The 26,896-nt window shown below is 42.2% G+C and overlaps 1 protein-coding gene across 4 annotated transcripts in view; it reads right to left on the bottom strand.

The window, feature by feature from the left end:
* LOC134359788 (ras-specific guanine nucleotide-releasing factor RalGPS1-like) overlaps positions 1–26,896 on the bottom strand; it is a 756,496-nt gene that overhangs the window by 490,762 nt on the left and 238,838 nt on the right. For all 4 annotated transcript variants that reach the window (XM_063073428.1, XM_063073429.1, XM_063073430.1 and 1 more), the window contains 3 exons: positions 25,268–25,351; positions 23,350–23,439; positions 20,172–20,264 (listed from right to left, as the gene is read on the bottom strand). In XM_063073428.1, coding sequence (XP_062929498.1) covers positions 20,172–20,264; positions 23,350–23,439; positions 25,268–25,351 — 267 coding nt within the window. The remainder of the gene's footprint in view (positions 1–20,171; positions 20,265–23,349; positions 23,440–25,267; positions 25,352–26,896) is intronic.

The raw sequence follows: 26,896 nt of genomic DNA, 5'->3' as shown, positions 1-26,896 counted from the left end.
TTACTGTTCTGGCTAACAACGGATGGTGCAATCCGGGGCATATTATGATCGAGGAACGTGTTTGCAGACTGGATATTGAACTTTTTACTGTTGGACTTTGGCCACATTCCACCGTGATACAACACTTGGCGGCACGGGAGGTCGTTCCTGCCTGTGGCCATCGAACGCGCAGCTCCTCCCGTGGAGGGTCAGACACCCTGAGCCAATAGACTGGTCCTGGACTTATTTTCCATCTGGCATAGTTTGCATTTTGGTGTTTGATTGTTGGGGTTTTTTGTATTGCTATATTTACACTGTATTCTAGGTTGCTGCGGCTGTAACGAAACCCAATTTCCCTCGGGATTAATAAAGTATATCTATCTATCTATCTATTAAACTAGAAAGAATGCAGAGGAGATTTATGAGGACATTGTTAGGACTTGAGGCTCTGAGTTACAGAGAGAGGTTGAGCCTTTTTATCCACTGGAGTGTAGAAGAACAAGCAGAGATCTCATGAAGGTGTATAAAATCATGAGCAGCGTAAAAAGGGTCAACATGCACAGTCTTTTTCTTAAGGAAGTGGAACCCAGAACTAGAGGGCATATGTTTAAGCTTAGAGGGGAGGGATTTAATAGGAAACTAAGGAGCAAACTTTTCACCCAGAGGTTGATCAGTATGTGGAATAAGATGCCAGAGGAAGTGGCTGAGGCAGGTACAATAACAACATTTAAAAGGTACTTGGACAGATACATGGATAGGAAAGGTTTAGAAAAATGGGGCAATTGTGCACAAGTGGGATTGGCCTAGATGGAAATCTTGGTCAGCATGGAAGGGATGGATCGAAGGGTCTGCCTCTGTGCTGTATGGTTGCGACTTTATTTATTTATTTATTGAGATACAGCATGGAACAGGCCCTTCGAGCTGTGCCGCCCAGCAATCCCCCAATTTAACAGCCTAATCACAATGACAATTTATGATGACCATACAAACACCTTACAGGCAGCAGCAGGAACTGAACACCAGCCACTGGGACTGTAAAACATTGTGCTAACCACTACAATACTCTGTCACCCTGCAAGGCCAGCTGTCTACCTCACCTTTCTCTTTTTGCACTCAATCTTGGAGATTAGTCTGCAAAACTATTATGTCCCAGGTATAAAAGCACCTTCATAAATTTAGAGCAACACACATAAAATGATGGGGGATCCCAGCAAGTCAGGCAGCATCTATGAAGGGGAATGAACAGTCAACGTTTCGGGTCAAACACATTTTTTTAATGGAACATTTAAGAACATAAGGAATAGGAGCAGGAGTCAGCCATCTGGCCCGCTATGCCTGCTTTGTCACTCAGTGGATGGCTGTTTTGGTCTTGCCAACATCTGCTACCTCCCAGATTGTTTCCTTGGCACTGTTTAGATCCAACAAAATGGCAGAAACTCTGAGAGAATGACTGCTGAAAACATGAGTAAGCCTTCCTGAGTCTGAATGAAGCAATAAGGATTCCAAAAGGTCAGCAGTTCACAACTCGCTGATTGGAAATAGAAGAGATGGAAATGGGAGAGAAAAAAGTCGGCCAGTTGGAAAGGACAGGGGCAGAGGTCCGATTTACAGCCACTTCACCAATGAGCCTGTATGCAGATCTCAGAATGATCTTGACTTGATACATTGACTGATTATTCCTCTCCACAGATACCCCCCAGCCTGCTGAGTTCCTTCAGCATTTTATGTGTCACTGAAAATGTGTGTCACTTTTCTTTACTCAAATAAAATTAAAATAATTATGTTAATGAGAATTACAATGCAGAATAATAAAATTAATGAAATTAATCATGCATCTGTTCCATTTCACAACATAATATTATCAAGGATAAGTTCTTTATATGCAAAGTCACTGACTTGCAGTTCTCTTAAGTTCAAATTCAAGTTTATTCTCATCTGACCGTATATGTATACAACCAAACAAAACAATGTTCCTCCAGATCATGGTGCACCCACAAAACATATATCACACACAGCACATACACTAAAATATCACCATAAGTAACTTAAGAAAATGTGTATGCAGCACAGGTAAACAGTAAACAGTGGAGTACATAGTAAACAGGTTGCTGAGACCTCGTTGGTGGCGGGGTATTAGGTTTAGTTTGGTTCAATGATGATATTTTGTGTCATCTAGGTTACTGTGCCCAGCAAACATAGGAAGATCTCTGTATCCCTGTCTCCACCACCTTCCTTTTCTGGCTTCTACTCCCTTCCTTTAAAGTTCTGACAAAGGGTCTCGGTCTAAAACATCGGCTGTTTATTCCCTTCCATAGATGCTGCCTCACTTGCTGAGTTCCTGCAAGATCATGCGGATGAACCTCTTCTGGACCCTCTCCAATGCCAATGCACCCTTGTAAAATATGGTGCCCAAAACTCCTTACAATACTCCAGATGTGGTCTAACCAATGCATTATAAAGCCTCAGCATTACATCCTCGCTTTTATATTTTCCTCATCTTAAACTTGCATTTGAGTTTCTTACCACCGACTCAATCTGCAAGGTAACATTTAGGGAATCTTGCATGAGGACTCCCTTTTCCCTGCTTCCAGCACTATCTGCCCCTCCAGCTATCTTAGTATCATCTGCAAACTTGGTCACAAAGCCATCAATACATCATCCAGATCACTTACATGCAACATGAAAAGTAGTGTACCCAATAATGACCATTGTGGAACACCGTTAGTCACTGGCAGCCAACTAGAAAAGTTTATTTCCCTTTATTCCCACTCTGTGCCTCCTGCCAGTAAGCCAACCTTCTATCCATGATGGAATATTTCCTGTAATCTTGTCTGGCAGCCTCATGTGCGGCACCTTGTCAAAGGCCTTCTGAAAACCCAAGTTACACCCACTGACTCTCCTTTGTCTATCCTGTCTGTGATGCCTTCAGAGAATTCCAACAAGACTTGCCAGATAAGATTTCCTCTTAAGAAGATCGTGCTGACTTCAGATGCAACACAAAGTTTTCAGAAGAATATTAACTTCTGCCACATGCTGCTCCCTCCAATTCTACAGTTCATGTTTAACAACCCTGGCAACACCTTAGTAATTCCCATCAGCGTCTCTTTGCTGCTGTCACATATAGTAGCATGAAAAATTTTGGGCACCCTTGGTCAAAATTTCTGTTACTGTGAATAGTTAAGTGAGTAGAAGATGAACTGATCTCCAAAAGTCATAAAGTTAAAGATGAAACATTCTTTTCAACATTTTAAGCAAGTTTAGTGTATTATTTTTGTTTTGTACAATTTTAGAGTGAAAAAAAGGAAAGGAGCACTATGCAAAAGTTTGGGCACCCCAAGAGATTTGAGCTCTCAGATAACTTTTACCAAGGTCTCAGACCTTAATTAGCTTGTTAGGGCGATGGCTTGTTCACAGTCATCGTTAGGAAAGGCCAGGTGATGCAAATTTCAAAGCTTTATAAATACCCTGACTCCTCAAACCTTGTCCCAACAATCAGCAGCCATGGGCTCCTCTAAGCAGCTGCCTAGTACTCTGAAAATTAAAATAAATGATGCCCACAAAGCAGGATAAGGCTATAAGAAGATCGCAAAGCGTTTTCAGGTAGCTGTTTCCTCAGTTCATAATGTAATTAAGAAATGGCAGTTAACAGGAATAGTGGAGGTCAAGTTGAGGCCTGGAAGACCAAGAAAACTTTCCAAGAGAACTGCTTGTAGGTGTGGTAAACCATGTATATAGGTTGTAACTGGGTTACCTGTCTGGACATGCCTGGACACGCCCCTCTGCTGACTGCTCCTGTGGCTCCTCCCACAGACTCCTGAATAAAGGCGATTGTGTCACTGCTCCTCCCTCAGTCCAGGACAGACACAGCATGGATGAGGATCCATTTTACTGTTAATAAAAGCCTTTCAGTATTTACTTTACTTCCAGTCTTTTGGAGTAATTGATAGTGCATTACTAGGATTGCTAGAAAGGCAAATTAAAACCCCCATTTGACTGCAAAAGACCTTCAGGAAGTTTTAGCAGACTCTGGAGTGGTGGTGCACTGTTCTACTGTGCAGTGACACCTGCACAAATATGACCTTCATGGAAGAGTCATCAGAAGAAAACCTTTCCTGCATCCTCACCACAAAATTCAGCGTCAAAAGTTTGCAAAGGAACATCTAAACAAGCCTGATGCATTTTGGAAACAAGTCCTGTGGACTGATGAAGGTAAAATAGAACTTTCTGGCCACAATGAGCAAAGGTATGTTTGGAGAAAAGAGGGTGCAGAATTTCATGAAAAGAGCACCTCTCCAACTGTTAAGCATGGGGGTGGATCGATCATGCTTTGGGCTTATGTTGCAGCCAGTGGCACGGGGAACATTTCACTGGTAGAGGGAAGAATGAATTCAATTAAATACCAGCAAATTCTGGAAGCAAACATCACACCATCAGCAGTGCATGCAAGATGGCCCAAGAATCTCACAGAACTAGAAGCCTTTTGCGAGGAAGAATGAGCAAAAATCCCCCAAACAAGAATTGAAAGACTCTTAGCCGGCTAAAGAAAGCGTTTACAAGCTGTGATACTTGCCAAAGGGGGTGTTACTAAGTACTGACCATGCCCAAACTTTTGCTTCGGGCCCTTTTCCTTTTTTGTTATTTTGAAACTGTAAAAGATGGAAATAAAAAAGTAACCTTGCTTAAAATTTTAAAGAAATGTGTCATCTTTAACTTTATGCCTTTTGGAAATCAGGTAATCTTTTACTCGCTTAGCTATTCACAGTAACAGAAATTTTGACCAGGTGTGCCCAAACTTTTGCATGCCACTAATGTGACAACCAGGGTCGTGCGCAGTTGTGGTCACAGTTGACAGATTGTTATTTGGCTGACCTCACCCAGACTCATTTCCAGCTAATCCTTGAGGAGAGCCATATGTGTGAAACAGACAAATATACAATTCAGATCGCAGGGAGAGGAGAGATATTAGAGAACCAGCACAAATTTTAAATGGTTCAAATCATTTACAAAACCGGCTTTACTGTGCTTTACCAGCATGTCCCAACACACTCCGCAGTCAATGAAGTGCTTCTGAATTGTTGAAAATATGGTAGCATACTCTCCCCTCTCCTATCAGGTTCCTTCTTCTTCAGCCCCATCCCTTTTCCACCTATCACCTCCCAGCTTCTTATCACCCCCCCCCAATCCCCACCTGGCTTCACTATCACCTCCTAGCTTGTCTGTTATCCCCTCCCCCTACCTTCTTATTCTGGCATCTCCCCCCTTCCTTTCTAGTCCTGATGAAGGGTCTCGGCCCAAAACGTTGACTGGTTGTTCAGTTCCTTAGATGCTGCCTGACCTGCTGAGGTCATTTGTGTTGCTCTGAAATTCCAGCATTTGCAGAATCTCTTGCAATTATGGGAACTTGTATACAGCAAACTCCCATAGAAAACAGAGTGGGTTTTTTTTTGTGCTGTTATAATTAAGATTGGTAACTCCCTCCCACTCTGAAGGTCTATCCTGAGCCAACATATTGATGCAGTTATGAAGAAAACATGCTAGTGGGGACATTTCATTCAGTTTGAGGAGATTTGATCTGCCATTTCTACAGATAAGCCATGGAGCATGCTGACTGGTTGCATCACTGTCTGCCGTGGAAGCGCCAATGTACTGGATTGGAAAAAGCTGCGGAGGGTTGTAAACTCAGCCAGTTCATTGTGGGCATTAGCCTCCCCAGTACTGAGGACACCTTCAAATACAGGATGCCTCAAAAAGGCGCGCGCACACGCACACACACACACACACACAATGAGAGGGAACTTCTTCTATGAGTGAGAGCATGGAACGAGCTGCCAGCGCAAACGGTAGATGCTTGTTCAATTACAACATTTAAGAGAAGTTTGAATAAGTACATGGATGGGAGCGGTACGGACGAATATGGCCTGGGTGTGGGTCAATTGGACTAAGCAAAATATTATTTCAGCACGGAATAGACGTGTGAAAGGCCTGTTTCTGTGTTGTAGTGCTCTATGACTAAGTTTGGGGTATATCCCACAGAAACCTGCCAGGCACAAAAGTCAGTCTGCCAAGATAAGTCTTACAACTAACAGATGCAGTAGCATGTTCTTTAAAGACATCCAATGGAATTAATCCAAATAATGCCACAGCAATTTGCTTGCATAAAATATTTGTTTAAATCATAGGTTTCAATAAGAAATGACGTATTGCCCTTGTTGTTTTCAACAGAAATTGATAAGAGCTTGGAGAACAGACATGAAAGCCTTCACCATCTATTCACCTTTATTGTTCATTCACCACTCTTTTGTAATCCAATCTGTTTCCTTGCTATTAACACATTCTGTGCACTTTGAAGAGGCCACAGGCCACACCGCGGCAGAGGCTTTCCATCACAAACTCTGCCAGACAGTAAGTTCAAAACGGATCAACAGGACTATGGAGTTCACCTATGGGAATTGCTGCTGACCAAGGTCCAGAACAGAGGTAAGGAGATTAGTGAAACTGTGGAATGCTCTGCCTCAGACTGCGGTGGAGGCCAAATCCTTGGGTATATTTAAGGCGGAAGATGATAGTTTCCTGATCGGTCAGGGCATCAAAGGATATGGCGAGAAGGCAGGTGTATGGAGTTGAGTGGGAACCGAGATCAACCATGACGGGATGGTGAAGCAGACGCAATGGGCTGAATGGCCTAATTCTGTTCCTACGTCTTATGGTCAAAAATATCTGGTATAAGCATTCAAATTCTTGACAGTTATTTGTAGATACAAAAGATGCTGGAAGTCCAGAGCAAGACACACACACACAAAACACTGGAGGATCTCAGCAGGTGAGGCAGCATCCATGGGGATGAATAAGTAATTGACATTTCGGGCTAAGACTCTTCCTCCAGACTGGAAAGGAAGGGAGCTGAAGCCAGAATAAGGTAAGAGGAGGGGACGGAGTACACGCTGGAAGGTGATATGTACGACTAAGTGAGGGAAGGGTGATGAAATAACAAGTTGAGAGGTGACAGGTGGAAGAGGCAAAGGACTGAAGAAGAAGGAACCCGATAGGAGAGAAGAGTGGAAGATGGGAGAAAGGAAAGGAGCAGGGCACCAGAGGGAAGTGATAGGCAGGTGAGGAGAAGAGAAGGGATGAGAAGAGCACTTGAATGGAGAAACGAAGAAAGAAAGAAGGGGGGAGTGGGTAAACAGTACCAAAAGTTAGATTGTACATTTTATTTCCCACTAATAAATGCCAGAATACTATGGAAAAGAGAAAGAAAGCTCAACCCATTATATCATGTGAAGAGAGATTGCTCATTTTATTATCAGAATCTGAGTATGGATCAGGACATTTTTGAAGTATTTTATGGATAAGCATTTCAGGAAAAAAAATACAGAAATCTGTTTGATAATTGACCAACATTTCTTTTTAAAGAGTGCAATCTCCTGTAGATATTTATGTGGAAGGATGTGTACTGACTAACTTTCTGGAGACAGATGCAAATACTATCAGCATTTCCCAGTGGATTCAGCCAGTGCGCAATCATTCTTCACATCCCTTACTTGTTCATCTACAAGACATAATGAGCATAATGAATCCCCAGCACTTTATAAAACCTTGCATCTGGAGTCCCTGGAGTTTTTAAATTACAAGTAATGAGTATCTTAAAGTGTGCTGTGGAAGGTTGGTAGATTGGAACTGAGGGTTAGCCTCTTTCCACAGAGCAAATACAGACTCAAAGCTCAAACACAAAATCCTATACCCAAATCCTACCTTAATCTCAACTGAATAGAAAACGGTTCAGCAGAAAACTTCTCTTACTCTAGTGGGTAACAGAGGAAGTTGTGTAAATAAAAAAAGCTTTAATTGTTTTAACAGTTTGTAAAAGAAGTTACTTCACGCACAAATACAAACCAGACCTGTCCAGCTAACCAGTGACTGAAGACTCAGAGGAGCTGGTACCTCGAAGTCTTGGGCACACTCCACTCAGGCCCTTGGAGTCATGGTTCAACTGGTTTCGTTGGCAAATGTGTAATCTGCCAATTGTCCTTTGTTCTTTTTCAAACGTCAATGAATACACCGATCTCTGCACTTTGTGCGTAATTCATGCCACATTCAAAATCAACAAACCAAAACAATATCAAGGTAACTTATATTCCAGACCCTCAAGAAATAGCAACAAATGTGTGGAATTATGTAATGCTTTAGAAAGAATGCACTTAAGCTAACATTGTGGGCAGCCATCCTTTGAGTCATGTCTACTGGATTTCCTCATTCAATAAAAATGAGATTGGTGTTTAAGAGGCCAAATTAAAACAAAAGGTAAACAACATGTTAGTATTACTTAGCAACGAAACTAAACTTCACAACTGCCAACAGCTGTATAGAAACAGCAGGGAGAGGCAAGACTTGGTACAACATACGGAACCAGTCAACAGCACTACTGAGACTGATTGTTGGTGGAATTCAGGAAGAAGTTCTCCCTCTCCCACTATATATTTTTATGCTGTGCAAAGTAATAATCCTTATAACAGAACGTAGAACAGTACATCACAATTCAGGCCATTTGTCCCATGATACTGTGCCGTCCCTATAGGCAATTGTAAGATCAATCTAACCCTACACCACTATATAGCCCTTGATCATTCTTTCATCCATCAGTCCATCAAAGAGTCTGCATCTGCCACTGGAACTCACTATTCTCGGTGAAAAGAAACTTAGCTCTGACATCTCCCAACACACATCAAAGTTGCTGGTGAACGCAGCAGGCCAGGCAGCATCTCTAGGAAGAGGTACAGTCGAGGTTTTGGGCCGAGACCCTTCGTCAGGACCTCGGCCTCGGCCCAAAACGTCAACTGTACCTCTTCCTAGAGAAGCTGCCTGGCCTGCTGTGTTCACCAGCAACTTTGATGTGTGTTGTTTGAATTTCCAGCGTCTGCAGATTTCCTCGTGTCTGACATCTCCCTATACTTTCCTCGAATCACCTTAATATCTGTCCCCGTGTATTAGCTATTTCTACCCTTTAAAAAAAAATCCCTGATTGTTCACTTGCCTCTCATCTTTAGCACATCCACTGGGTTTTAAGTCTCCAAAAATGATAAAAATTTTATCACAGCTTTCATTAATTTAAATTACTTTGCCCTCTCACCATATCGCCATGAGCTACATTAATTCAATGCAAATAAAAATCACTGTAAGTTCTCAGTGGGTCAGGCAGCAACCATGGAGACAGAAACTGAATTGAATTGAATTGACTTTATTTGTTACATCCTTCATATCCATGAGGAGTAAAAATCTTTACGTTACGTCTCTGTCTACAACAAACTCATTCGTAAGGCCAGTGATGTTGTGGGGATGGAACTGGACTCTCTGACGGTGGTGTCTGAAAAGAGGATGCTGTCTAAGTTACATGCCATCTTGGACAATGTCTCCCATCCACTACATAATGTACTGGGTGGGCACAGGAGTACATTCAGCCAGAGACTCATTCCACCGAGATGCAACACAGAGCGTCATAGGTAGTCATTCCTGCCTATGGCCATCAAACTTTACAACTCCTCCCTTGGAGGGTCAGACACCCTGAGCCAATAGGCTGGTCCTGGACTTATTTCCTGGCATAATTTACATATTACTATTTAATTATTTATGGTTTTATTACTGTTTAATTATTTATGGTGCAACTGTAATGAAAACCAATTTCCCCCAGGATCAATAAAGTATGACTATGACTATAACTAAATGCGCAACGTGCAATTTATAGTAATTTATAATAAATAGTATGTACAACAGGATAGTCAATATAACATAGAAATAAATCTGTATTATACTTCCATGTTATATTGAATTCATATTTGATGTCAATAACTCTTCCAACATATGGGGTGTCCAGGGACGGGTTGCACTTCTGATGAAGAGGCGAAGGAGCTTGTTGTGTCCGTCCTGGAGCAGCTCACTCACCTTTGAGCCCCATCAGACCCTCAGTTCTCTCCTGTGGCTCCAGTCAGCTGTTTGCTTGTGAGAGCGGCCACACCCCAGTACACTGCTTTGACAGGAGAACTAAACCAGGTGAGGGTAGCCGGCAGATGTCAGACCCCCGTGAGATAGGGATGCCTATCCTAGCATGCAAAGCCATCTCCAGCGGACTGGGCGGATGAGTTCAGCAGTGAGATCTGTAGCCTGGGACGCAGTCCTGCAACGCTTCGTGCAGAGTGAAGGGTGCGACGAAGCGCAGGAGGAGGCATGGTCACCCACTGCAACCCAGGAAGACCCCAGTTGTGATGACTGCTTGTACCACTGGACCCAGACTTCTGAGATCTAGAGAGTGGAACTGCCTCTGTGTAATGCTGTTTCCACTTTTAAAAAACTCTCCCACACAGATTTCAAATCTGTCATCATTGGATATGAGAGACGAACAATCAGAATGATCACTGTCTTGAAACACCAACTCTCCCTCTCTCCACGGATGCTGCCTGGCCCACTGAATAACTATAGTACTTTATGTTTTTATGCTGGAATTTCTTCAACTATCTTTTATTGTTTTAGGATTACTTCAGTGCATTTTATTCCGTTTGGGAACCACAGGCCTGATGTTTTCCCTTGTCTTCATGCTCCCCTCAAACGAGCATTTTTTTTCCATTGACAAAGAATAATGATCAATAACTGCAGATGCTGGAAACGGGTTAAAATGTTGGAAATACCCAGCAACTCAGGGTGTATTCCAAGAAAAGAGAAACAGGATTTGTGTTTCAGATCCAAATCTCCTCATCAGAACCAATGATATTGAGAAAACACAGTTAGTTCTAAGTTATAGAGAGGTTGGGGGAGGGAAGGATGGAGCTGCACAGTGGCGCAGCTGGTAGAGTCTCAACCCTGACCATGAAATATAGGAGCAGAATTAGGCCATTCAGCCCATCACATATGTCCTGCCATTCAATCATGGTTGATTTTTGCCCCAACTCCCTTCTGCTTCCATCTTCCACAACCCTTTACCCCTTTTACCAATCTAGAAACTGCCAACCTCTGCCTTAAGCACATCCAATGACTTGGCATCCACAGTCATCTGTGGCAATGAATTCCACTAGATTCACCAGCCTCTGGCTGCAGAAATTCCTCATCCTTCACCAGTTCATCATCCAACCAAAGTCTTTCCCTGTGCATTGCTCTACCAGGTGGTCTGCGCTCCAGAATAATGGTGCTAACCCCCCCAACCCCCCCACCAGTTGCTCTTTTCCTCTTTGCAGGGTCACCTTAAGATGCATTTTTTATCTCTCTCTCTCTCTCTCTCACACACACACACACACACACACTTTTGTTTGTCCACAGTGTGTGAATCACCATGGGATGCATTTGCTCAGTTATGGGAGAGATAGAAAGCACAAGCTGTTGATGTTTTCTGACACCGGGACTAAACCAGCTGGGGAACTTAATGCAGAGGTCAGCCTCTGAACTTCCCAACTTACTTGGAAACACAAAGCAGATGCTTCAACAGAGGAACACCCTACAGACACTCAAACATAGTTTACTGGTTGGAATGCTAACTCTGAAATGCCAAGGCCTCTTGCAGAGAGGCTGACTGTGGTCAATCATAATCCATTGATTGCTCTTAGAGTTCATTATTGCCAGTAATATGGTGAAATTAAAAGTACTTTCATTCATCACACCACAAATATTTGCATATGTAAGTGATGGTGAGACAAGAATTAATGCTCACTGAGAAACTCAAGTGGTTACAGTGCCCCCAGGCCTTTAAACTTGCACATTCACAGAGAATATACACTGTCACCATTTAGGTATACACCTGCTCGTTAATGCAAATATCTACTCAGCCAATCATGTGGCAGCAACTCAATGCATGTGGAAATGGTCAAGAGGTCAGTTGTTCAGACCAAACAACAGAATGGGGAAGAAATGTCATCTAAGTGACTTTGACTATGAACTGAATGTTGGTGCCAGATGGGGTGGTGTGAGTATCACACAAACTGCTGGTCTCCTGGTATTTTCACATATAACAGACTCTAGAGTTTACAGAGAAATTTGTGAAAAACAAAAAAAAGTCCAGTGAGCAACAGTTCTGTGGGTGAAAACGCCTTGTTAATGAGAGACGAGAGGGTGTACAGGAGTGAGATATGCCAACTAGTGGAGTGGTGCCGCAGCAACAGCCTGGCACTCAACGTCAGTGAGACAAAAGAGCTGATTGTGGACTTCACAAAGGGCAAGATGAAGGAACACTTACCAATCCTCATTATCGGGATCAGGAGTGGAGAGAGTGAGCAGTTTCAAGTTCCTGGGTGTCAAGATCTCTTGGTCCCAACATATTGATGTAGTTATAAAGAAGGAAAGACAGCTGCTATACTTCATTAGGAGTTTGAAGAGATTTGGCATGTCAACAAATACACTCAAAAACTTCTATAATTGTACTGTGAAGAGCATTCTGACAGGCAGCATCACTGTCTGGTATGGAGGGGCTACTGCACAGGACTGAAAGAAGCAGCAGCAGATTGTAAATCTAGTCAGCTCCATCTTGGGTACTAGCCTACAAAGTACCCAGGACATCTCCAGGGAGTGGTGTCTCAGAAAGGCTGCATCCATTACTAAGGACCTCCAGCACCCAGGGCATGCCTTTTTCTCACTGTTACCATCAGGTAGGAGGTACAGAAGCCTGAACACACACTCAGTGATTCGGGAACAGCTTCTTCCCCTCTGCCATCCGATTCCTAAACAGACATTGAACCCGAAAACACTACCTCACTTTTTTTAAGTACACAGTATTTCTATTTTTGCACATTTAAAAAAATCTATTCAATATACGTATACTGTAATTGATTTACTTGTTTATTTTTAAAATTTTATTACTATTATTATTTTTATTTTATTTTTTTCTCTCTCTCGCTAGATTATGTATTGCATTGAACTGCTGCTGCTAAGTTAACAAATTTCACATCACATGCCGGTGATAATAAACCTGATTCTGAATTCTGGAGGAGAAAGGCTAGACTGGTTCAAGCTGACCAGGAAGGTGACAGTAACTCAAATAACCACATGTTACGACAGTGGTGTGCAGAAGAGCATCTCTGAACACATATGTCAAACCTCGAAGTGGATGGGCTCCAGCAGAAGACCATGAACATCCACTCAGTGGCAGGAGGTGAAGGTGACGACTGAGTGGACATGTTACACTATTTACAAACACACAGCTTACTTTTAAGTGACATTTTTCCTGACTAGATTAGCATTCGCTTTCAAACAAATCTGTTGGACACAGCTAATGGTGTAACAACGTTCCCTACAAATCTCAAACTGTAGAGATAAAAATGCTGTTTCCTCTTTCTTGAACAAGATTGTTGAAGAAAAGTGGAGAGTTGAATATTTTCCTATATTATACATGCTGTGGTTGAATTTGAGATTATTAAGGTCACTTTGGCTATCCCATCAGTGCACTTTAATAACTAATGGTTTCATCACAGTCTGCTACACCAGTTCCAATGCACAGGAAGCTGCAGAGAGCAGTGGACTCAAGGTGTCATTAGTGATGGTGGGCTTAGCCATGCTCTCTAAAAGAGGAATTCATTATAAAACATCCAAATCTGTTTATCACAGAGTCTTTGCTGTAAATAGTCATAAACCTAATTTATAGTAAATAATAAATGGTAACTAGACCCAGGTTCATTAAGGTTGTCATAGCCAGGGGTTTACTGGGGACGAGGTCCCACTACCTATTAAATGCTCCCAATGGCGTCTCAAATAGTCTCTGACAACCAAGTCCAGCTCTTGACCTTCATGTCTGGTTTAGCTACTAAGCCCGGCAGAACCATTTCTACTGACAGGAGAAGGGGCCTTAAAACCAATCACTTTAGGCAGATGGGGTTCATCAGCCAAGGTCAGCAGTTCATCTAGGAGAAGGAAAACTCTGACCTCAAACCTCTGCTGCCTTATAACTATACCCACTCGTGGGGAAGGCTTCAGGAGTAAACCCCGAGGAAAACTCTGGAGGTGGAGTCCCTAAGGCAGTTGTATGTTGAGTTCAGCGCTGACTGGCAACTCCTGTGATGGCACAGGTGCCGAACTGTATCGGCCTCTGCCATTCCTTTGGATTAATTGGCTGTGTGGAGAGGGGGAGGCTGCTACAGGGACAACAACTTGCTCTCCATATCGTACTGCCCTGACTTGAGTATCATGTAGACAGCTGGGACACAACATCCATAGTTGACCCTGACCAACGGAAGGCCTCAAGCGACTACACCCAACTTGATTTAGTTGGCATTTATGACAAACCTGAATTACGGCAACAATGGGAAACAAAACAATAACACTTTGTACATCAGGAAAATGTCCCAGCTGGAGCTGAGTAACAAAAAGCTGACATGTGACCTCCCAAGGGGAGACAATGTTCACCTCTCCCAAGAGGGAATCCCATCCCTCACCTTGCCATGCAACAATATGATTGCTGGCAAATCCCCACCATCAATGTCATGGGGATCACCAATGAGGAAACTCAACTGGACATATTGCATCGATATAGAACAAAGGCTACCTATCAGCATCTGACTCACCATCACCTTTCCACCATCTGTAAAGCACCTTACGAGTGACAAGTGGCTTTCACGTCTGGATGGCTGCAACTCTAAAACACCCAAGAAACCACACACAAGATAAAGCTTGTTCAATCACCCCAAACCTGCAACCTTTACAACAGGAACGTAGGAACAGAATTAAGACCTTTTGCCCATTGAGTCTGCTCTGCCATTCCATCACGGATCATCCCTCTCAATGCCATACTCCTACCTTCTCCTTATAACTTGAGACACCCTTACTAATCAAGAACATATCAACTTCCACTTTAAATATACCCAATGACTTGGTATCTGCAACCATCTGAAGCAATGAATTCCACAGATTCACCACCCTTTGGCTAAAGAAATTCCACCTCATCTCTGTTCTAATGGGACATCCTTTTATTCTGAGACTGTACCCTCCGGACCTAGACCCTCTCCGCCATTATAGGAAACATCCTTTCCATGTCCACTCTATTCCAGCCTTTTAATATTCAATAGATTTCACACACAAGGACATCAGCAAGAGGCACATGGGATCACCACCACCAACTTCTCCTCACATAGAAATACAATTCCTGTTCGTTCAGCTTCAAAGTTCAAAGTAAATTTATTATCCAAGTGTATATATATGTCACCATATACAACACTGAGACTCATTTTCTTGTGGGCATACTTAATAAATCCAGTAACCATAATAGAACCAGTGGAAGACCACACTAACAGGGTGGACAGCTAGTGTGCCAAAGACAACAAACTGTACAAATACAAATAGAAAAATAAATAAATAAAATCGAGACCATGAGATGAATAGTACTTGAAAGTGAGTCCATAGGTTGTGGGAATAGTTCAGTGATGGACATGTGAAGTTATCCCCTCTGATGGTTCAGGGCTCCATCCCTCCTCCTCCTGTCTTCTCCTATCATTTCGGATCTCCCCCTCCCTCTCCCACTTTCAAATCTCTTACTAGCTCTTCCTTCAGTTAGTCCTGACGAAGGGTCTGGGCCCGAAACGTCGACTGTACCTCTTCCTAGAGATGCTGCCTGGCCTGCTGCGTTCACCAGCAACTTTGATGTGTGTTGTCTAAATGCTGGACTTGCTTTCCAACTGCAGCTAGTCAAGGAGGCTCACCACAATTTTCTCAAGGGCAATAACCACCCACCCACGGGGAGAATAAAGAACCAGAATGTTGAGAAGATGGACTGCCTTGTAGAAGAATCAGAAAGACTTTTTTGGGAATTGAATCAGAACAATGAGCTGGAAAGCCAGTGTCAACTTTTGAAGTAGAAGTGATCACAGAGAGAAATCTCCCTCCACCCAGTCTACCAAGGATTGACACCATCTAACCAAGTAGATGGACATGGAGTGCCAATGTCCTTCTCTGAAGTCATGAACTCTTGGTCAAGTGTAATCAGGTGGAGAGCCACTACGAAAGGAGACTTGTACTTGCCCATTTGCAGACACAAAGGAAATCAAACAGCTAGCAGCTGACAGCCTCTCCGAAACAATTATTTACTTTAATAAGCACAATGGCCCCAGCCAGACATGGAAGTGAAGAGACACAAAAATCAGTTGGATTTCCGCCTGTGACTGCTCAAAACTACATACATCTGCACTGGTCAGTGTATAAATCTGAAGCAATGGCAACTGAATTTTCAGCCTAATTCCAAGCAGTATGACTTACAGGATGGGCTGCTCACAACTTGGCATTAAGCTGCAAGTTTCAAATAAAAATATTAAAAACATTGAACTTAGTACGTCATGAGGGTAATGGCAAGAAGGAGGCAGACTCTCGAGAGAGAGAGAGAGACAGAGAGAGAGAGAACTGGAGTTGACGCTGGTAATTTGGACTGTGTTAACAGAAGACTGAGTAGTTTTGGATGCTTGTATTTAAGGAAAATATTAATTTCATCATCATCACTGAGGCCTGACATGGTTATTCTGTCAGAAACTCGAAGCAGGAAGAACTGACAGTGACTGGGGAAGATCAGATTGAGGAAGCATTTGAATGAATGCAAGCCAAACACCAGGAGCTGGTGGACAGTGCCAGATACTGGGTTGGAGGGCACAATGCGAGTCTATACAGGTGGGGTGTAGCGGTTTTGCTGGCTGCTCATCCTGCAGAACTCACTCTCTCCTCGGCATAACGGGACTGCAGGGAAAAGAGCCATCAGGACTGTCAGAGGGGCTGCCAAGTGAGCCCCCAGATGGTGATTAGATTAGATTATGAGGACACGCAATCCTCTTTTATTGTCATTTAGGAATGCATGCATTAAGAAATGATACAATGTTTCTCCGGTATGATATCACAGAAACACAAGACAAACCAAGACTTAAAAAACTGACAAAACCCACATAATTATAACATATAGTTACAACAGTGCAAAGCAATACCGTAATTTGATAAAGAACAGACCATGGGCACGGTAAAAAAAAAAGTCTCAAAGTCTCTCGAAAGTCCCATCATCTCACGCAGACGGTAGAAGGAAGAAAAAAAAATCTCCGTGCCATGAACCTCCAGCGCCGCAAACTTGCCGATGCAGCATCCTGGAAGCACCTGACCACAGTCCGACTGAGTCCGTCCGAAAACTTCGAGCCTCCGACCAGCTCTCCGACACTGATGCACCGAGCACCATCTCTGCCGAGCGCTTCGACCCCGGCCCCAGCAACAGGTAATAGGCAAAGCCGAGGATTTGGTGCCTTCCCCTCCAGAGGTTCTCGATCACACAGTAGCAATGGCAGCGAAGCAGGCATTCCAGAAGTTTCTCCAGATGTTCCTCCATGCCTCTCATGTCTGTCTCCATCAAATCAGGATTGTGCGCAGTAGCTACTTACAAATACGATATCATTTTGGAGCAGCCACGCGCGCTGTGTCGTGCCGCCATCTTCTCCTCTCCTCCTGTGCGAGGTGTGACCCTCGGACCAGTGCTCCTGCGACACAAGATGGGGCCCAATCAACCTATTCCCCCAGCGAGAGTGTCTGATGTTGAAAGACCTGAAACACCCAGTGAGCCCAGGTTACATCACTGATGATGTGTCCTAGCGCATCCTAGGATGTACAGTATCTCAGCATCAAATTATTGAAGGCCGTTCGGAAGAAGGGATTCACAGTAGTGCAATGGTTAGTGTAACACTTTAAAACATTCAATGACCAGCATTCAATTCCCACCACTGCCTGTAAGGAGTTTACATTTGTTCTCCCGTAATTGTGTGCGTTTCACGCGTGTGCTCCGGTTTCCTACGTTCCGAAATCGTACAAGTCAGGGCTAGTAAATTGTGGACATGCTATGTTGGTGAAGAAATGTGGACACTTACCAGCTGCCCCCAGCACACCCTCGGATTGTGTTGATCATTGACACAAACAACGCATTTCATTGTACGTTTCAATGTACCTGTGACTACTAAAGATAATAACGGAAGAAATTCTGGCTGTAGAGGAATTTCATATAGTAAAAGATCAAACAGACTGGAGTTCAGAAGCATGAGAGACAAATCAAATTAAATGTAGGGAGGAAGTTCCTCTCCAGAACGAGAGGGCATAATCTCAGTACAATGGGGACGTTCATTTAAAACTGAGACGAGGAAGAATTTGCTCACTTGGAGAGTCAGCAGTCTTTGGAGCACTGTGGGGTGGAGTCCTTGTTTACATTTAACCCTGTAACATTAGGATAGTAAAGGTGTATGCATCATGATGCTCTTTATCAACTACAGCACAGCATTCAATGCTAACATCCTCTCAAAACTAATCAATAAGCTTCAAGACCTTGGCCTCAGTACTTCCTTGTGCAATTGGATCCTCGATTTCCCCACTTGCAGACCCCAGTCTCCTTCACAATCTCCATCAGCACAGGTGCTCCACAAGCCTGTGTGCTTAGCCCCCTGCTCTACTCATTTTACTCTTACGACTGTGGGGCTAAGCACAGCTCCAATGCCATATTTAAGTTTGCTGACAACACCACTCTTGTTGGCTGAATCAAAGATGGTGACGATATTCCCTAGTGTTATTATTTCAGAGGGCCTGTCCTACGCCTCTACTTCCTTAGGAGTTTGCAAAGATTGGGCATTACATCTAAAGCTTTGACAGACCTCTATAGATGTGTAGTGGAGAGTATATTGACTGGCTGCATATCAGCCTGGAAAGGAAATCCCAACGCCCTAAAACGGAAATCCTACAAAAAGCAGTGGATTCGGCCCAGTCCATCTTGGGTAAAGCCCTCCCAACCATTGAGCGCCTCTAGATGAAATGCTGTCACATGATTGGCTGATTATATATTTGCATTAATGAGCAGGTGTACAGGTGTACCTAGTAAAGTGGCCACTGAGTGTATATTACTGTGCCAGACATTGACTGAATGTAAACTCTTAGTTACTAGGATTGTACTTCCCAGTTATTTTGTTTTTACAGTATCAGACCAACCTTGGAAACTTTCTGATGAAGGGTCTCAGCTTGAAATGTTGACAATGCATTCACCTCCACAGGTGCCGCCTGACATGCAGATTCCTCCAGCATTTGTGTATGTGGTGCTATGAAAGTTCACATTTTGTTTCTGATTCATACTCACAAGCCAACTAAGTTCCTGCCCAAAGTTCAAAGTAAAATTTATTGTCAGAGTACACGCACGTCACGACATACAACCCTGAGATTCTTTTTCTGTGGGCATACTAAGCAAATCCATAGAACAGTAACTGTAAACTTTAAACAAACTTTGCAAATGCAGATATAAATAAGTGGCAATAAATAACGTGCATGAAATAGGTGTAGTGTAGTTATCCCCTCTTGTTCAAGAGCCTTATGGTTCAGAGGCGGCAACGGTTCTTGAACATGGTGGTGCGAGTCCTGAGGCTCGTGTCGCTGGAGCCTGGCAAACAAATTGAGCACGTGCAGTGCAGATCAATAGTCACGTGTGTACGGTATCAGATCGATTGCGAGAATATGCCAAGCACGTTCGCGGCTGATCGCTCGCATGGTAAATTGAATGGCCCTCCTGCATACAGGTTGCATTCTCTTTTGGGTGCGGTGTTCGAGTGCGTTTGTTTTCATCTCAGCGGGTCTGGTTTGTCGCTCCCCCGCTATAAGGTGGCCAGTGTGTTACTAACATGTTACACTTTCTGTAATGTTTTCTTCTGTTATTATGATTGCGCTGTATAGCTGCCAAAGAAAACAAATTTCACGACATATGCCAGTGATATTAAACCTGATTCTGATGACTCAGTAAAATCTCTTAATCATACTACTCCGTTGTCATTCTTACCCTGTGCATACATAACAGAATCAAAGTCCAACAACACAGAAACAGCTACAGCTACACACGCACGAGATACTGGAAATCCAGAGCCACACATGCGAAATGCTGGAGGAACCCAGCATGTCAGGAGGCATCAATAAAGAGAAGTTTTGTACAGTCATACATTTAACCATTCTTTTCCATTGTTTTGTATATGTGGAGCAAGAACAACAACGTGTGTTTGGTTATTGTGAGGGTCTTGGGAAATCCTCTGTTATTTGTATAATATGGTTAATGCATGACAGAAGTTGGAGAATCCCTGTTCCAAACCATTGACATCATGAACTCAGTATTTCTTTCTGTTAAGTAAGTGAAATGTGAAAATCCTTGCGGTCTCATGTGGATTTAATGCCATAAATCAAAGCAAATACAAACTTACTGCCCATGTTTTGGAAAGCCGGAAGATTGGCGCACTCTGCAGACCAGAGACCACAGCCATGAGAGAATGAAGATTGTTTAGCTCCAGTAATTTCTGAAAGGGAGAACGAAGTCAATTAAGCAGCATTCCAAAACATTCTCACTTATTAAATTAAATAACTCAAATTGATTTTTATTTCACAAAACACAAAAGAAAATTAGTCTACACAAAATTTACTTTATTTTTCAGGATGTGAGCATCGTTGGCAACGCCGGCATTTTTTGTCCGTCCCTGGTTACCACTGACAACAAGGTGACGAGCGGCCACTTTGTAAGTTATTGGGAGTTTGTGACTGAGACAAACAAGGAACGGAGGTAAGACACTGGAGGAACTCAATGGGTCAGGCAGCTTCTATGGAAGGAAAGGGACAGCGATGCTTCAGGTCGACTCTCTGGTTGGATCTCGACCTAAAACAGTGACTACCCATTTCAGTCTGTCGCTGCTATCTGACCAACCGAGTTCTTCTAATGCTCTGAGTGTTGCTCCAGATTCCAGCATCTGCAGCTTCTTGCATCACCAATACATTCCCACGTCAGGACACTTTCTGCATGGAGGGGCACCGTGTGAATGCTGGGATATATGATAAGCAGAAATGTTTTTAGAATATAGAAAGCACAGTATAGGCCCTGTGCTGACCTTTAAGCCTACTCCAAGATCAATCGAACCCTTCCCTCCCATATAGTCCTAATTAGGTGTCTTTTAAATGTCCCTAATGTATCTGCCTCTACTACTACCATAGATATGCATTCCACCAGTCAGTATTATAAACCTATTGCTGACATCACCTCTATATTTTCCTCCAATCACCTTAAAATTTTGCCCTTTCTCCCCCCAGGGCATTTCTACCCTGGAAAAAGGGCTCTGGCTGTCTACTCTATCTATGCCTCCTAACATCTTATACACCTCCATCAAGTCACCTCATCTCCTCCTTCACTCCAAAGAGGAAAACCCTAGCTCACTCACTCATGCTCTCCAATCAAGGCAGCATCCTGGTAAATCTCCTCTGCACCCTAACACTACCACATCCTTCCTATAATGAGGCAACCAGAACTGACCACAGTGCTTCAAGTGTGGTCTAACCATGCCACGTTGGCATAAGATTTTTCCATTTTTAAAATCTTTTTATGGATACATATCTTCTACAGCTATAAAATGATACAAGACTTCAACAAATTGATATATATACAGTTAATAAAACTGAAGAAAACTTATCAAAAAAGAATAATATATGATAATGAGAAAAAAAATTTTATAAAGAAGGGAAAAAGAGAACCCCAACTAACTATAAGAAAACAACCCCACTAACTACAAGAGAAAGAAAAACATTAGGAAACATTAGGAACCAACTCCCGGAGCAATACGTCTTACAATCATCTATATATATATATAGATGAAAAATCATCAACCACCAATTCACATTTATATAAAACTGAAGTAGGTGTAAAACTGAAGTAGCCACTTCGTCATATATGTTCTGGTCATGTTCTTCATTAAAATCTTTTTGGAAATCTTTATTTTCTACAATTTCTAAAGTTCTGAAAACTAATTTACAACCTAATACATTGACTGTTCCGTTTGGAATAGTTCCGCATCTTATTCAGGGTATTTCATCTTCAGACCAACATGTCATTGCATTTGTTACATTGTTGGCAAGAAGGGCTATTTTATTGAAATGGAAAGATACCTCTGTCCCTACATTAATTCAATGGCTTTCCCAAGTAATGTTATGTCTTAGTTTGGAAAAAATTAGAAGTAGAATTTTTGATCCTCGATTCGATTTTGAGAGAAGATGGGGCTCTTTTGCCAAATATTATCATTTAATTTGAATGAATTTATATGGTTTCCTTCCAATCTTATTTTATATAAATGTGAATTGACGGCATAAGATTTTTAAAGATGAGTGAGAATCATGAATTTAATGTGGGCAGAGAAAGCACATGATTGCCAAGGGTAATTTTAATGGATGAGCATAACATATCTGATTACAGAGGCTGCAGTCACTGGTCAGTTTGGGTGCCCTCAGAACAGAGGTTCCCAGCCTTTTTTTATGCTATGAACCAATACCATTAAACAAAGGTTCCATGGACTACCAAATGTATTGTTTCGCTTTCCTTTCGACTACACCTGTGAGGTCTTGAGGGGGATTTTGATAGCTGGGCATCTCAAGATCTCTATACCTTCCGCCCAGGCTTGTGCCCTGGAGATTTCCATTGTCCTTCAAGACAGATGGAGACCATTACATATGCACTTATGCATAACCAAATCGCCGATACCCATTTCTGAACTTGTTTCAAGACTTGGGAACCCAACACCCATGTTTGGTGGCTCCCACACTTGCAAGACTCCACTTCTAACATTTTCATCCATCCTGTTTTTCAGAAACTTCCTTAATTTCATTCTCCCTCACCCCAGCAATCTCCAGCGCTCCTGCAAAACTTCTGGATCCCGGAGTTTCCTCAATTCCAGCCAGTTATGTGCCCCCAATTTTCATCACTCTACTCTCAGCAATATATTCAGCTGCTTTTACCTTCTTTGGGGTATCACTACCCAAAACCCACTCCCTTTTGATGAAGAGACTCCTTGTAATAAGCCTCCTTGACTAAAGCTTTGGCCAGTTCTCATATTTCTGCTTTTGGCTCAATGTCAAACTCAGTTTACAAGCTGCTCCATTTTTACAGAGGACCATTAGTCAATTTGTCCACAAGTCAGAAAATACACAAAAAAAAATCACTCTGATAATTGCACAAAAATCACCCTGGCAACCATACCTTCACAGTGTTGTAATGAATAACATCAAATGCACACAAGGCTGATAAGAAAGAACAATTAATAAAGGCAGAGAGAGCAAAGAAACTTGCTCTAATTCACAGGAATGACCATATGTACATTGGATTTAATATTATGCAAGCTTGATCATGTTTAGGAGATTCTGTAAGTCATGTGTCATTACCCAGGAATGGCCTCTAAATAAGTCTAACATGAAGCCAAAGACAAGGTCACAAGGACTGCCCACATTAGTTCCAGATATCTGAGTGGAAGCAGGTACAGGCAAAGAAAGATGACAAGGTCAACCATGACCTGAAATAATGGTCCAATGGAAACTAAAATATTCTCAACCCAACAAAGAGTGATTGCTTACCTTAGCAAGTTTTATAAAATGGCTCAATATTTCAGCTCTTATTTTCAATGTCTGAGCAGTAAGGATCTCTCGGACAACCCAGAAACTGACCTGCAAGAAACCCAAAGTTTAGTCACATTTTGTGAACATGAATTCACGATCACTTTATTACCCTGAATCTGAGAAGGAATGAAGTGAAAGTAAACTCAACAATATTGAATTAAGCTTGATCTAATATTTTAAGCCATTTTTTCACCCTATTTGTATAGTTTTTATAACTAATTTCAACATTCCAGAATTTCAGGAATACTCATAGTTCTTGACAGCTAGTACTTGACCATTTTGTAGATGGTGTTTGCTCTGATCTCTTGCATTGCACAAGGTTCTGCTACCACACAGGGCCATGACAACTTACATTGTCACAACAGTCAACATGCAGGAAATCCCCAAAAGACGAGTGCTGAAACACACATGTCAGTGGCTGAAAGTTTTGTCCCACTGAAACATACAAACTTCTGCAAGGGGATTGACAAAAATTGATTGAACTCACTGGGCAAGGAGTCTAGAATCTGTATTCGTATTTGATGAATGGAGAGTCGATTAATGAAAGGTGAAATGTTTGGAATTTCCAAGGTGTGTGGGTGACCTTCCAGGGTCTAAATCCAAGACTGAGATCTGCAGAGTTTGGAAGCATTGGAGATTATGCTGTTAAATACCAGCAGAACATACTCAGGAGGTCACATGGACAACTGGTTCATTCTATGTCTCTCAGGATGAATTATCTACTGAAATAAATTCAGTATTGTACTGTGCTGTTCTATGTTCTAAAAACAATTTCGCTTGCCATATATCCCGGCATTCACATGGTGTCCCTTCATGCTGAAAGTGTCCTGACGTGAGAATATATTGGCAATAGAAGAGGATGCAGATGCTGGAATCCGGCAGCAACACTCAAAGCATTGGAGAAACTCCAGTCAGGCAGCAGCTATGGATAGTGAAATGGGTCTTTGTGAATAAGTAGTTAAGTCCTCAGTTGTACCACCATTATTATCATTTAAATGACTTATTCAGGATATATGGGATTCGTGCAAATGAAAACCCAGACAACTCCACACTAACATCACACACTGCTCATGAAGGATCTCTAGAATTCTACAGACACAGATGCTGGTGGTGCTGTGGACAGTGCAAAAGGCGGTCGTAGATTACAACAGGATGTAGAGGTGGGCTAAGGTGGCAGGCAGAGTTCAACCTGGAAAAATGTCAAGTGAAACACTTCGAAAGGTTGAACTTGAAGGGCAGATTATAGAGTTCATGACAGGATTCTCGGCAATGTGGAGCAACAGAGGCAACTTGGGATGAACGTTCATAGATCTCTCAACGTTGCCGCAAAATTCAATAGAGTGGTTAAGAAGTTGTATGGTGTGTTGGCCTTCATTGTCAGGAGACTGAGTTCAAGAGCCACAAGGTAATGTCTTTTCCTAGAACAGAAATAGCAAATACAAGAAGGCATAGTTTTAAGGTGATTGGAGGCAAGTACAAGGGGATGTCAGACATCGGTGATTTTTCACACAGAGAGTGTTAAGTGTATGGAACACACTTCCAGATTTGGTGCTAGAACCAGATACATTAGGGTCATTTAAGAGAATCTCAGACAGGCACGTGAATGAAAGAAAAATGGAGGGGTATGTGGGAGGATAGGGTCACCTGAATTCTGGATTAGGTTAAAAGGTCAATATAACACTGTGGGGTGAAGGACCTGTACTGTACAGTTCTCTGCTCTCTATCATTGGAGGTACTGAGAGAGGATATAGGAATACATTTTTGAAAGATCAGGGAATTACGGTGAGCTGAGGTGCGACCTGGGGCAAATCGACAGAGGTGGCTTTGGGGGGGGAGGGGTGACCTACTCCTGCACTTAACTATCCTGTGTTCTCACCTGGTTGAACCTCCTGGTAAATGCAACGATATTTGGTGCCAGGATGTGTTTGTCTTTCTTGTTCCACCCGCAACTGGTCAGTTCCTGGAAGATCAAATAATGAGAATAATTACTCAACATCCTGTTTGCATTTCAGAAGAACAAGTGTGGAGTTTGAGCAGATAATGGGGGCAAGGGAGGGGGACAGAATTTCTACTGGAAAATAGCTTTGCACTTCAGCGTCTTGAATTAAGGCAAGTTGTCGATGATAAAGTAATTGCAACCAGTGCAAGGAAACTAGAGAGACGTTTTCTGTTGACTGTAGTTACCAGTATCTCATGTTTATCATGTAGTAGTTCTGACTCACATGACCCTAGCCTGCTCTGCTGTTTTTGTCTTTTCCTCTCATCTTCTTGAAACCACATCTAAGACAAGCTAATGGATTGGCTTTCTTTTTGCCATTTATATTGTGTATTTAAGTAATATTTGAATAATCTTATTATTGTTTGCTTAAGTATTCCTGTCTGTTTCAATAATTCATTATGGGTTAAATCTGTAAACATGTGAATTGCATATTACCATATAATACGCACGCACTTCACTTACAATAAACTTTAAATCACACTCACATTTCAGACTCCCAGGTGTTCCTTTGAATTAGTTTAATGCTTTGAAGTTATAAAACATAACAATTTAGAATTTATTTGCAATCTATTAGAGAAAGATTAGACCATAAAACATGGGAATAGAACTACGTCATTTGGCCTGTCAAGCCTGCTTCACCATTCCATTATGGCTGATTTATTATCCCTCTCAATCCCATTCTCCTGCCTTTGATGCCATTACTAATCAAGAACCTATCAACCTCCGATTTCATCAGTGGATGCTGGTGTGAGGCTGATGGTGATCAAGTGCCTATTATTAATTCGCCCCACACCCACAGTTCCACTCTACTTGTCCCCATTTGCTACAAGTATAAGGATGAAGGATTAAAAAAGGATCTGGTGCTTTCCCGGAGTAAATGATGAATAAACTCTTCTCGGGCTTCAAGCCAGGTACAGGTATCGATTATAACCGACGATTCAATGACAAATTCAGCCATCTTCTTCAGGGATGGTACCTGGGCATGTCTAGTCTGGTGGCTTGAAGCCCATGAAGTGTTTATTCATCAAGGAATAAGTTTATTTGCCATATACATATACATATATTAGGAATTTGCTGTGGTGTGTTGCTCAGGCTACGGCATGCAACGACAAACAACATTCAATAATTATAAAGAATAAAGAATTATATAAAAAATAAAGTTTGAGGTTAAAGTATGGACAAATAAGAAAATGTACGTGAATACATAAATACCAGTATTTACTTACAATGGAAACAGTGGTTTAAAGTGTTTACAGTGCAGTGACAGGGGTAATAGATAGAGAGGAATGGTGGGGGGCTAACTAGAATGGTTGATCATATTAACTACCTAGTGGAAGAAACAGTTCGAAGTTCAGAGTTCAGAGTTCAAAGTTATTATCAGAGTACATACATGTCACCACATACAACCCAGAGATTCTTTTTCTGTGGGCATACTTAGCAAATCTATAGAACAGTAACTGTAAACAGGATCAATGAACAACAAAACTGTGCAAATGCAAATATAAA

This window comes from Mobula hypostoma, chromosome 21 (genome assembly GCF_963921235.1).
Source record: "Mobula hypostoma chromosome 21, sMobHyp1.1, whole genome shotgun sequence".
Classification (NCBI taxonomy): Eukaryota; Metazoa; Chordata; class Chondrichthyes; order Myliobatiformes; family Myliobatidae; genus Mobula; species Mobula hypostoma.
The sequence above is the reverse complement of the archived record's forward strand: the minus strand, read 5'-3'. Positions and strand labels throughout refer to the sequence as shown.